At 42.9% G+C, this 12,723-nt stretch overlaps 1 protein-coding gene across 4 annotated transcripts in view; it reads right to left on the bottom strand.

Moving 5' to 3' along the window:
- The window catches only part of REPS2 (RALBP1 associated Eps domain containing 2), a 102,062-nt gene that overhangs the window by 65,165 nt on the left and 24,174 nt on the right, over positions 1-12,723 (bottom strand). For all 4 annotated transcript variants that reach the window (XM_075057225.1, XM_075057223.1, XM_075057224.1 and 1 more), the window contains exon 2: positions 2,066-2,189. In XM_075057225.1, the coding sequence (XP_074913326.1) occupies positions 2,066-2,189 (124 nt within the window). The remainder of the gene's footprint in view (positions 1-2,065; positions 2,190-12,723) is intronic.

The following is a 12,723-nucleotide window of genomic DNA, read 5'->3' as shown; positions in this document are numbered from 1 at the left end:
GGCTAGCTTAATATATCATCTCTCCATGCAAAGAGAAAGAAATAAGCCTTGTGCACGTTATTAAAGCAAGTGGCAAACTCATTTCCTGCCTTCAAAACATCGTCTATAATGAAAAGAATAGTTTCCCAGAGAAACTGTAGGACTGATGAATTAATCAGTCAGGATCACAGTATGCTCAACACTGCCATCATAAAAGGAACAAATTAAAAATGGCAGGGTTCAGAGATCACACCAAGGCCTGGGGAGACAACCATGTCAAAAGGTCCCATGTTGCATCTGCTCTGCAGGGCAAAAGAGTGACACTTTTTCACTCTTTAAGACAATTCAAGATTATTTTGAAGAAACACAGTCGCAGTTTTGTGCACAGTCACCCTGAAAGATCAATACAACTAAAATTAACAGAATGCTCAAAACTGAGCAAAACCATACATCACCTCTGTAATCTTTTACACCTACAGCTACTACCAGGAATAAAAAGAAATCAGTTGGAGTTTGGTGCATGTTACTCGCCTCACTCTAAAGGTACTCATAAATTTCAAGAGAAAATGTAATTAACACTGGAAGTGTTTCAGTAACAGTAAGTAAGCAGGATATCAATACAAGGACTGCAAGTACCCTTCTTCGCTCAAATTTGTGGATTATTTGCAGATGCTAGACTTGTAAAACATCCACAGTAAATCTCACTTTTTTCAGGTTTCTAATTTAGTTTGCTGGTTTTTGTTGGGTTTTGGTGTTCGGGGTTTTTCGTTTTTTTTTTTTTTTTTTCAAATTAACATCCTTAAAAAGGACAGCAATGCAAGAGAGAGCACACAAGCTCTCTGTAAGGAAAACTGTCAGACAAATCCAGGCTGCCCTGCTTCATCCCTGGTTTAAACCCCCCTGCCAGCAAGGCACCGAACCGAACCGTGCCAGCTGCATCCCATCCCCTCCACTTGGTCACGAGCTCTGCACCGCGGGAGCTCAGCTCACACATGTCTGCCCGTGCTCGCCAGCCCGGCTTCCTCGCCCCGGGATGGGGCAGACCCGGGAACCCCCCCGTGCCTTGTGACATAGGTGACTTCTACATTTCGCTGCCCTCAGAAGGGACACCAGAGTGGAAACTGTGCTGGGAGCAGTGACCCGATGGCGAGGCTATGGGTAGATCCGGCCTTTCCTACCTCCTCTCTGATCTCACGGCTGGTTGCATCGCTGCCTTCAGCAGGACGGTGGCAAGCACCCTTGCCCAGAGCACAGCCTCACGGCACAGTTCGGACGCCCGCCTGGGATGTGGGAGCTAAGGGTTCAAACCTGTCCAGGCTCAAGCCCAAGTGAAAGGCTGTGTGTTTCGAAGCCTGAGCCCTGCTGAGGCAGAGCACGCGTCAGCAAGACAGAGCACGCATCACCAAGGCAAAAACATCAAGTTCCTTCCATTTAGTTGTTATCAAGGTTTCGCAGCTAAAAGGGACCTGCTTTCTCTTCGTTGCTTGAGTTTGATAAGCCTCTTTTAAGAAGCATTTTTCTCCACCAAAAATGGTACATTTAATATTACTGTCAATTCATTGGGAAGAACAAAGCTGTTTTAAGCTACATCTACTGCACATTTTCATACCTACTGATAGGAAGCATTATGATTTAGTCACCATTACCCACTTATTTCAGGATTATCTGCTAAAGCAGATGAGTGTTGCAAGCTGCCCTGCACAGGGGGACCCCTGACCTGCCCATGCCCCCTGCAACATCCCTCCACCCGAAGCAGCTCCCACTCTGCACAGCTGTCAAGATTAGAGGCTGAAGGTGAGAGAGAAACACATCCCTAGCACTGATCAGCTATCACTCATGCCATTACTTTGGTAATGCCTTTTCCAGAGGGGGATGTCATCTCAGCTTTGCCACACGTGTAATTCAGCGCAATTTTCTACCAGTCACTTAGCGAATAGAACGTTACCTTCTACTCTTTCTCTGCTCCTCAAAATACAACTGTTTCATAGACAAGTTAGAAGAAAAGTTTACCACCACAGAGAGCTGACAAGCATTAAAGAAAGTGAGAAACAAGTGCATAATACTGCAAGCAGAATTTGCTACTTACCATTCTTAATGCTCTCAATCCGTACTGGAAACCCTGACTGCGCTGCCGCAATTAACTTCAAAGCAATATAAAATTGAGCGGGACCAAAATAACCCACGCGCTTGGCTCCACAAACTTCTGTAATCTAAGAGAGAAGAGACACATTGTTGGTTAAATGCATTTCACTTGCACAGAGAATTTAAACACTTCTACATAAACAAAGAAAAAATTCTTTAAAAATGCAAAATGCTTGTTGTATTTGAAGTTTTCTATTAAGCATATTTGTTTCAACTCAGGACATGGCTGTCTGATCACATTCCCCCTACTGTATCAGAGATAGGTAGGTAGTTGCTAAGCTTTTCAGAAGCACTGCTGTATCCTAAAACAACTTAGGGATTTTCATACTGCAAAAGATTTTAATAGCAGGTAAAATGATAACTTGTTAAGTACACTGTCCAGTAAAACGTTTCCGTTGCAGAAGCTATAGTATTCACAGAAAATTGTACTTAATATTAGCCCTTACAACAACAGTTCAGACAGTTACTGTAACAGGAACATAAATGCAACGCAAGAAATGCCCCTTCGCACCGCTTGAGCAGAACACTTTTCTTTGTGAAAAACTAACACGGTCTCAGCACTGAAGTTTAATTTCTATATATACTTCACTGACTGCTGTTGGCTTCACTCAGCCACCTCTATGAAACAAACAGCTCCACGTTCACACACTCAGACAACAGCTAAACAAGCAACAGCTATCAGCAGGTTTTAAGCACAGGCGCCAATTCTCCCACGCCTGGAGCTCCCAGATGTTCACAAACAAACTTCAGCCAGGCATTGATGTTAGAACGAAACCCCATTCACCCCAGACACAAAGGGAAGCCCCGAACTGTTTTCCTGAAAATACATCTAAATTAGCAATGTCTCCTGGCTGGCAAGGTGTGTCACCTGCGTGCAGGAGGACAGCAGAGCTGTGCCAGTTCTTCGTAGGTAAGCGCTCCTCTCCGGAAACCCTGTCTGTGGATCACTCCCAAGCTACAACAGCATGACAGAAACTATTACCATGTCATGCATATGAACAAATGGCACAAATGAATAGTCTTATTTTTTCTGATTTATTTTTATATGTGTATATATACACACATACACACACAGAGTGTCAAAATGTGATGTGAAACAATTACTGAAAAAACAAACATTTTGGAATGGTAATTCTTACTACAAAGAAAATTATCTTCAAGCAAAGTCTTTCTTCTCTGGATGTGGCTTCTGCTTTGACTGAATGAGCTCTGGTTTCCCTCTCTTGCTGCGAGTTTTGGAGATACATCTTGTGATCAAGGAATTAAGCCATGCATCAAGCAGTTTTCTTTTCTCTTACTGCTTGATGAAAAGGGAGACTGATTCTCTGTACAAGGACAGCTTCAATTAACCAGTGCCATTTGCCATTCCCTTTCCTCTACATATCTTTTTTTCTGAAGTCACTCTGGCCTTTTTTATTTATGTTTTTTTTATCCCTCCACCCTGTTGCAGGCCTTACTACTTTTATTTTCTAGTGGGAATGCAGGGCACTGGGCACATGCCCGAGATGGAGAGTGCTGAAGCACAATTAAAAAATCGGAGTGTGCCGGGGAGGAAGGAACAGGTGGAGGGAACTCTTTGGAGGAGAGCTGCACCCCGGCCGGGGCACGGGAAGGAGCCAAGCGCATCGCACCCACCTCCGTGGATGGCACCGTGCAGACCCCAGCGGTGCAGAGGGCTCCCCACTGCCACAGGGAGCAACGCCGCCCACTGCAGGGTCCTGCTGCACCGGTGGGTCCCCCGACAGCATCTCCCGGGGTCCCGTGGCCGGAGCCGAGACCAGAGGTGCATGCCCGCGGTGCTGCGGGAGCACCGCCTGCGGCGCGGGCGTGCTGCCGGGACAGCCGATCGCAGGACCGGCGCTGTCTGGAGAAGGCTGGGCAGATCAGCGGTGCCATTTCTGACCTCCAAAGCAGGCTGCTTCCTTGCCCCCGGACGCTCCTCGCTTGCCCAGCCCTGCCGCCCACACCTCCCACTCCTGCACCGTCCGTCCCCACCAGCGGCCCCGGCTCTGACGCAGAGGCACGGAGCGCAGCCGGCGCGGTTCCACCCGGGACACGGAGCCTGCACCGCGGCTGCGGCCCAGCCACGCCAGAGCCCGACAGCTCTGGGGTCGACACCGCCGCGGCAGGCACCTGGGAAGCCGCCGGCCGGGGGCTTGCTGTGCCGCCCCGGCTGACAAATTCAACAACCCGGGGAGAAACAGAGAGAGAAGGGGCACAACCAAGCTGAAATCCCGTCTGGGTACGCGGCCCCGGTTCGTTACGGGAGACGTTTCTTAGACGAAGGCCTGCGCTGCTTCCAAAAGCTGGGCCCCCGCCTGCACCCGGGCCCTCACCTCCGCCGTGACCCACGGACGGCGCCCGGGATGGCAGCCGCCGTGGCACGAAAAGGGCACACAAAATCCCTGGGCGTAGCCCAGAGGGGTTTTCCTCTTGGGCTGCTTTCCTGTCATGGCACCCTACGCTCCACAGCGTTACCGTCGTCTGCCTTTCCTCTCGCGGGCCCCTGGAAGAGGAAGCACTGGGCAACTGGGACTTTCACAGAGGGATTTGTGAAGCTATCATCTTCCTGAGAAGACACTGAGAGTTAATTTTCCATATCTTTTTCTACACTTTGAAATATTAAGGTCGTTGAACGCTGTAAGTGCTCTGCTTCCTCCTGATATGGAAACATGAACGTTTTATTCTGATCGAGCAGACTAAAAATTTTTATCAAGGACACACTGTCTCTCAAAACTACGGTGTTCCTTCTCAAGCACACTTACAGCCAGCCAACCTGAAACTGCCTCTCTGTAATTTTGCTCTTTGGTGGTAACAACAGAAATATATTTCGTAGGCGCAAGCTCCTCTGTGTTATTTGTGCAATTAAATCCCGATCTCTTTGTTAACGGCCCACAGCAAAAGATGCAAGCTGACAGACTAGCCAAATTTATTGCACAATTAATTGTAGGTAATCATACAGATTAATTGCAGGTACAGGCATTCACTCTTATGAGGTTCCTTGTGCAGTTAAAGGAGAGGCCCTTGGGTTCCTTCCAGACAGCATTTCATACTGCAGCATCAGGACCCGGCTTAGAGCCGCTAATGGGAGCACACCCTCTCTCCAGCAACCGCAGAGGTAGGTGGCAGATTAGCCTTTTATCCAAATTAATTTATCCAAAATTAATTACTCAGAATATGCTGCTTGCTCAAATTTCCACAGCAGCTTAAACTGAATACTACATTATTTTTTCGTTTTCCTGTTTTACCTTTCGCAGGGTCAGTGCACATAGCCTCTGGATGGCCAGATTACATTTAGTGATATACAATACTGAAATTAAGCTAGTTTGTGTGATATACTACTAAGAGTTTCCAAGATCCATATGAATTAAAGGCATTGTATATGAATGCAACACACTGTTTTTTCAAGCTGAAACTCGACTGTTTCTGAAACTATCCCCTGAAATAGAGGGGAAACATCAATTCTACTTTCATTCAACTGATGTTTAAAAACAAATTCTTTCTATCCTGTCCTGTTGTCAGTTTGGGTTGCATACTATTCAGCAAGCTAGCAAGGAAAGAACTGGTATTTTCTATTAGTGCACTGCTAAACGGTCACACATGTAAATCAAAACAACCTGCATTCCTTGATACTTCAAGGGATTCTAATACAGAACTATTGACAGCCAATTTTCATTGCAATTTTTTTTTTAATTCTTCAGCAGAAAACTGTAATCCTCCAGTGACAGCTGAATATTGAAGAAAAGTTTAATGAAGAACATGTTGGATATAATTTTTCATGGTGGCAGGTTACAGATGTTGCTTGCCAAATCTAACCTCAGGATGATAAACAGGATTAGTCAAAAATTGATCTATTCAATGGTTCACAAGGCAAGAACACAATGCTGAGTGAACTAAAACTGAGTTTAAATTTACTGCAAGGCGTAACTGCTTATATGAAACAATTTCAAAAGTCATTTGCTAATTAAGGAAAAAAGTTCATTTCACAAAACATGTGAAAACAACATTTCTCGGAGAAGGATGGAAAGCTGTAGTGTCTAATCTCGTGTTTGTTCTCAGTCAGTCCTGGAACAGCACCTCTTAGTTCAATCGGATTTCAGCAGCTAGCCTTAAAACACACGTTCTGTACGCAAATCGCACCACCTTCCCTATCAAGCAGCCATAAGAAAGGGAGAGCAAGATCTAGATGCCTGCACACCCTTCTGACAGGCCAGAAGTTTTTCTATGGTTATAAAAATATATACTTTTTTTTTTTAAAAAGAAACAGATCTCCAACTCATCAACATTAAAATTTAAAATGTAACTACAAGCTGTTTTAAATGTAGCTGGAAGAGCGGCTGTTTTAAATTACCGTTCTCCATGCGAACTTCTAATAGAAAAGCTTTACATCTTGAGATGCTGGAACACAAAGCAGATTTTTATATTTATTATCCACTCACTGCTCTGCTCGATCGGCTGACAGCGAGTGTTATTTTTGTAATTGCTCCTTGAAGACATCCCACATGAAGCAGCTTTTCCCAGCACAATCTGACATTGTTCCAGCTCTCTCCAGTTCTCTCCGAACAAGTTTCCACTGCAGTCTCCAAGAGCACTGACCTCTCAAACACCCTGGGCAGGTCTAATTTAGATTGCAAGAGCTAAACTTCAGGAACTGAACATGAGCCGAGAGCTGAAGTTTGTCTTCCATAAGTAGAAAAAGAGGTAAAATCAGAAACAACTATTCCATAATCCTATGGACAGGCTGAGATGACCATCCTGCAAGCCTCAAGGGAAAGGTTTTCAGCTGTAAGGCAACAGTAGAGCTGGGATTTTTGCTTTTTCATTTAGCCATTAATGCTGCTATGGCATCCTCTGTATCTAGCTGGCACACAGTTTTTGTCTGTTCTGCCCCCCTGTTGTTGCCTGCCACATAGATTGTCACTGCTTGTCATTTGTGGGCAAACCCAGCCCAAAGGCACTCAAACCTCTCTGCGGGTTGTGAGACCCTGCAAGGAACACGTGTAAGCTGAATGCACGTTCAACTCATTCGGAAAGAAAAAGAAAATGAGCACCCCTGCCTCCTACGTTAAAGGAAATTTTCTCATTGCACCTTCCATCTCAGCCCAACCCCAGAAAGCACAATTTTTTTACTTGTCCTTGCTCAAGCCATAATGAGGTAGAAAGATTTTCCAGTTCATCAACTGCCTCCACATTTTAAGGAACATGTTGAAAAGCTGCTGCTGTTACCCAATGCACCCTTCAGCCAGCGCTCTCCAGAGAACGGCCAGCTGGGACGCCACAGCTCAGACCTCAACCACGGAGCAACCCCAGGCTCCCTTCTGGATCAACCACCCTCGTACAACTGTTTTAAAGACAAATATTTGCAGCAGTTGCTTATCAACAGCTTATCTCAAAATTGTGTCATGCATCTGACCCACTTTACCCTTTTTTATAAATATGTGTTTACAGAGTCTTTGATCTGCTTGTTACAGACAAGTTTTGCTACATTCTTAAACAGGTATTTCTTTCTGAACAGATCATTGTTCAGATATCTGTAACACTACTTGGAGCCCAGCCCTAAGTATCTCTCTCTTTATTATTTAAAGTAAGAAACACCACATCCTGGATCCAGTAGGATTACTGCCTGGGAAGGCCATAGGAAGAGGAACGTGCTGGAGCAGTTACGTACCCAGCTGTACAGAGGAAGAGGCTCTGCTATGGATTAGGTTCTTTAGCTCTGCTCCTCCATATCAGTGGTATTTCTGTAACTATTTATTTTATTCTGTGATCTTGTCTTTTAAAAACAGATGTTTTATCTGTTTTAGACTTTTTTAAACATCATCTGAAATGCTTACTAAAAATCTAGCTGTTTTGAGCAAGCAGGGTTCCAACATCTAAAACAAAAGGAACTTAAAACAGCTTAGTTTATGGCACACAAGACAACACTACACAGTACATTTTTAAAGACCTAACTACAAAACATTCTCACTGTTTAAGCTCTGCATGATCGCCACTTTACATTAAAGAACAACATAATTTTAAGTTGCAAGGCAAGCTACTGATAAACTGCCAAAGCTTAGCAACTTCAGTTAACTCGGTGATAAAAGCAGCAGAGAGCAACCACATCTGTTAGCCAAAAACCTGCTGATAGCACCGCCAGGGTTTCCCCAAACTCCTACTCCTGGCACAACCCAGAACTGTTCACATCTGCATGCACCGGTGCAACACGGGCCATCGCACCTTTGCACATCTAGGGGGAAAGCACTGCACTTCAGGAACAGGGAAACACTTTTCCAACAGCTCCAAGCAGAACATTTTATGCCAACACCGAGAACTACAAGGATTATGATTCAGTGTACACTTTCGTGCACACACATGCATGCAGCCATGGATAGAACACATGAAACAAACACTAAAACCATTTTCAAACAACTCTAAGTCTCACAGTGAAGCCTAACAAAAGTATTTGGTACACTAGAAAAAGTCAATTCCTGAGCAGAGGTTAAAAACCCAAAACTAACCCAAACACAACTGTTTTCAACCAGTGAAGAGTCTTGTGACGAGGCAGGGCAGGAGGGCGGCAGTCATACTTGGTCAGTGCAAGGGTCAGTCAAGTCCTCTCTTGTACCTGACAACAGGCAGCTGCAGACTTCTACAGAAACTCAAGCATGAGAACTGTGCAGTACTTCTCTTCAAATAGGAATACTGGCAATGCCAGCATACCGCAAGTTACAAGAAGTATTGATCTGAACTGTGCAGCTACCAGGACATGTGAATCAGCATAGTTAATCTAAAGATTTCAATTATTAAGGAGTGTTGGCTAGAGAAACTCTGCCAAGGAATAAAGGCTGCTGATGCATGCTAATATAAGCACTGAAGTATAGCTGAAAGAAATCCCATCTCCTGTGCTCAACCTTTTGTCTTTAAAATACAGACGCAAATGAATCTTTTTATCTGCATGTGACATGGAAAAGGTGGACACTTTCATCTAATGTCAGTCTTATTGGAACACTTAAGATCATCATTCCTGAGAAATGTCTGACAGTCTCCACGCCAAGTAAATTATTTTCACAGTAGCAGTGCCCACAGAATTAGGTCAGAGGTTGTTATATACATTTGCTGATCTGTCATTCTGTCTTTGCTTTGAAAGAAAAACCTAGCATCACCTTCACTAAACACATGTCTTTAGGAGTGTGTAAAAAAGCATGCACAGGTGAAAGAGATGAAGCAAATTATCTTCAAAACCTCCTCAGCTTTTTCTTCTCACTATTTGGAAAATGAATGCTCCAAGAACAGCATTCATCCACCTAAAATTGTTCTAGCTGTGTTTCACATTCACTAGTTTGCATCAAATTGATATGAAAAACTATCCAGGTCAATAAATACAGCTTGTGCCAATAAATCTGTATAGGATTCTGAGTAAAATTTTAATAAAGCTTGTAACACATGGAACAAAAATAAAAAGCCTGAAAACAGGTTACTCCAGATTTAAGAACTTGGCATAAGGATACCAACAAGCAGTATGGATTTTTATAGAAGTATTAGTCCACTTATTCACTGAACTGCTTTACATTCTTTGAAGGTAATCAGCTCCTCAGCATCTGGATATGGAAATGCAGACATTGAGCATGTCATTCTCTGAAATGCTGTACAAACAGCCTTGCCAAAAATCACTATTAAGACCTAAAATCCCATGGAAATCTGCAGACTACACAGAATTGGGTTATGGATGTTTTATCTGCTTTTCAAATCTTACTGTAGAAGCAAGGGAGTAAGCATAATGTCCCAAGTAAAATGGCAAGTACAGAGCTGTCACACTGCCCCATCCAAACAAGTAGATTGCAAGAAGCTTCCACAGGGTTTATCCAAATTTCTTCTGATGCAAGTCCCAGCCAAGAGCATTTCAGTCTCTTGGACATGAGACTTAAGTTTCATAAAGCCTATCCTACACATGGTTAATACTAAACATTTTATACATTGCAAATACGCTTCTTTAAAGGCACTAGTCATTCCAAAGATTTCTGTTCATTTTCCTGCTCACCTCTTCTCATCCAAGGACGTATCTAGGGACATAACACAAAGAAGGTCCAGGATGTGAGAGAAGAGAACCCAGACCCTCCAACTCTTGCCTGCTCAGTGGAGATATTATCCTGAACCCCCTTACAATGTCAGTTGCTTGTAGGTAAGCGGAGCTTGATGGAGTCAGGATCTAACTATCCACACCGGAATTTGGCCAGCGCTGGCACTGGGCCAACTGAAATGCGCATCTGTTCCTAAAACTTTCATTTTCTGGAGGCTGAACTGAAAATAGTATCTAAACATTACTAGTAGTGAAAGTGAATGAAGAGTTCCTCTTTAGCTCAAGTGGAAATGCCGTGTTTTGCACAGGAGCTGCACCCGCACACTGTGGGAATGAAAATACAGGATGATCACAGGAACATTAAAGGACAATGCTATTTTTATCAAGGACAGATTTTAGGGAAAGGTAGTATATCCTTGTGGTTTTAGCATTTTAGACCACTTCAGCAACCAAGCCGTTAATTTATTTCAAGGAACACTTTACACAAGCAGCACTTTCATTAGCATATTTTCATCTTGAGAGTACATCTTCACTGACTTAAAATATGGCACTTGTTTATAAGCTTGAGTTCATTATTTAGAATGATGTTTATTATGATCTCCAATGTATTTCAATATGCTTGTTTTTTAAAATCCATTCAAAACACTGTGTGTGTATATATATATGAAACTGAAATTAAGTGTCACTTGAAGCTCAGCCTTAACAATCAAACCTTTGTAGGAAAGGTTTCTGCAATCTGTCCAAGCCTTTTTTATAAAAGGAAGAATGGTCTCTCCATTGCTGCAGTTCAGATATGGATTAAAACACATACCCCGAGTTTAAAAAAAAAAAAAAAAAATTGAAAACACTGAAATTTTCTAACAGAGCATGAAGCCATTTATAATGCAGGACTCCTCAAGCCAGCTTAAAAACATTTGACTGAATCTTGCAGTTTGTTATTCATACAGAGAATCCTTATCCTACCTTTTGTCAAATTTCAGTCTCTTAACAGTGTGCCACAGACTGAAAAATCAATTTTTTCGGGGGAAAAAAAAAATCCCCACTGGTTTGGATTGCAGTAATTTTGTTTGTTGAAGTCGAAATTCAGTTTGAGTATTACTCATACAGAACAAATGTGTATTACAGAAAAATCCACTTCATTTTTATACATCATGAAGTGTTGTTAGAGAGCATTTACCTTACCCTCTGAAGAAGCTAACATCAATTCTTTGTTGTGACTTATTCTTCAAGAAATGAGATAACTTACAAAGCTCAGCAATACAATTCTGTTTTGTTCTCATGTTAAAATATCATCATAAAAAGCTTTGGTATAAGTAACAGGGTTTGTGAGAACACCTCCCCATCACACCAAGCTTGCCAATCTCACCTAAGGCACAAAAAGTAACTTCAAATGTCTGGAAAAGTGACAAGCTTTAAGCTTAGGAGTAAGGAGATAACATCTCCTGTGGACGTACCATAACGTTTTATGAACAGACAAATCAAAATATCTTCTCAAATTCGGAGACTCTTTTAGCACCTAAGAAAAAACAATGGAAACAACTGCTAGATAAAAGCTAAAGTCAAAGTACAATGAGGAAAACAGGCATAAAGGCAAGTAATCTCCTTTGCAAATGTGTAAAAATTAAGTGCTATCAGAAGTCTCTTGATACTTCCACTGTTAAACTCAAGCCAAGGCTACCCAAAATATGGACCTTTTCAGTCTAATCTTTCTTTTCCCATTCGATGGCAATGTTTAAAGACTTCATTCTGTCCAAGTACACTGCACTGCTAGGGGTGAATCCCAGAAAACAAAGCTATTTTAACTTGCGGTTACAGACTACAGAGGTCTACAGGACTGCCTACAGACAGTACTGTAGTATGCTTCTGCTGCCTCTACAACAGCTGCCTTATTATTTCCCCATTTCTTTGCAACTACAACAAGGAAATACTTCAGGAGTTCCACTCTCAGATGCTATGCCAGGATAACTTTACGATCTGTTCCATTTGTAGGTGTTTTCACAGCTGAAAGCATACCAAGAGCAACCGACAGCAAACCTCATGACAATTACTGTTATCTTTACATATCCAGGCAAAAACATTTCTCTATTTATTTTGGAAAGCAAACAGCCTTTTCTTCTCAGCGAGTGCCCTTCTACTTGTTGATGGATGCAACCCCTCCCGCCACCACTGCAGCCCTGATGCACCCAGCGCATGTCTCAGACAAATTAGATGTAAATAAATTCATCTCCGATCATAATCAAACAAGGCAGCTCGCTCGCTTCCCCTCTGCACAGGGACAAGACACTCGGATGCTGAGCCCCATGGGCCACGGTTTAACTCACAGTAACATCTATGGGATCAAATCGTTGTAGATGTGGGTTGTAGATGACAAGAGGCTGAACACAGAGGATACCTAAAGTTGACTAGAAAGATTATAGAAAAACATCTAACTTTTACATTTTTACATTTCAGTGATGGCTCACATCATTACGGTACAAGGCCCATGAGGAAATGACAAATCTTTTGGCTTTGCAGTTTCCGCGTAAACATGAATTTCTGCTGTT

The sequence above is a fragment of the Buteo buteo genome, chromosome 25, assembly GCF_964188355.1.
Source record: "Buteo buteo chromosome 25, bButBut1.hap1.1, whole genome shotgun sequence".
Taxonomy (NCBI): Eukaryota; Metazoa; Chordata; class Aves; order Accipitriformes; family Accipitridae; genus Buteo; species Buteo buteo.
Note: the sequence above shows the minus strand (reverse complement) of the source record. Positions and strands in the feature narration are given on the sequence as shown.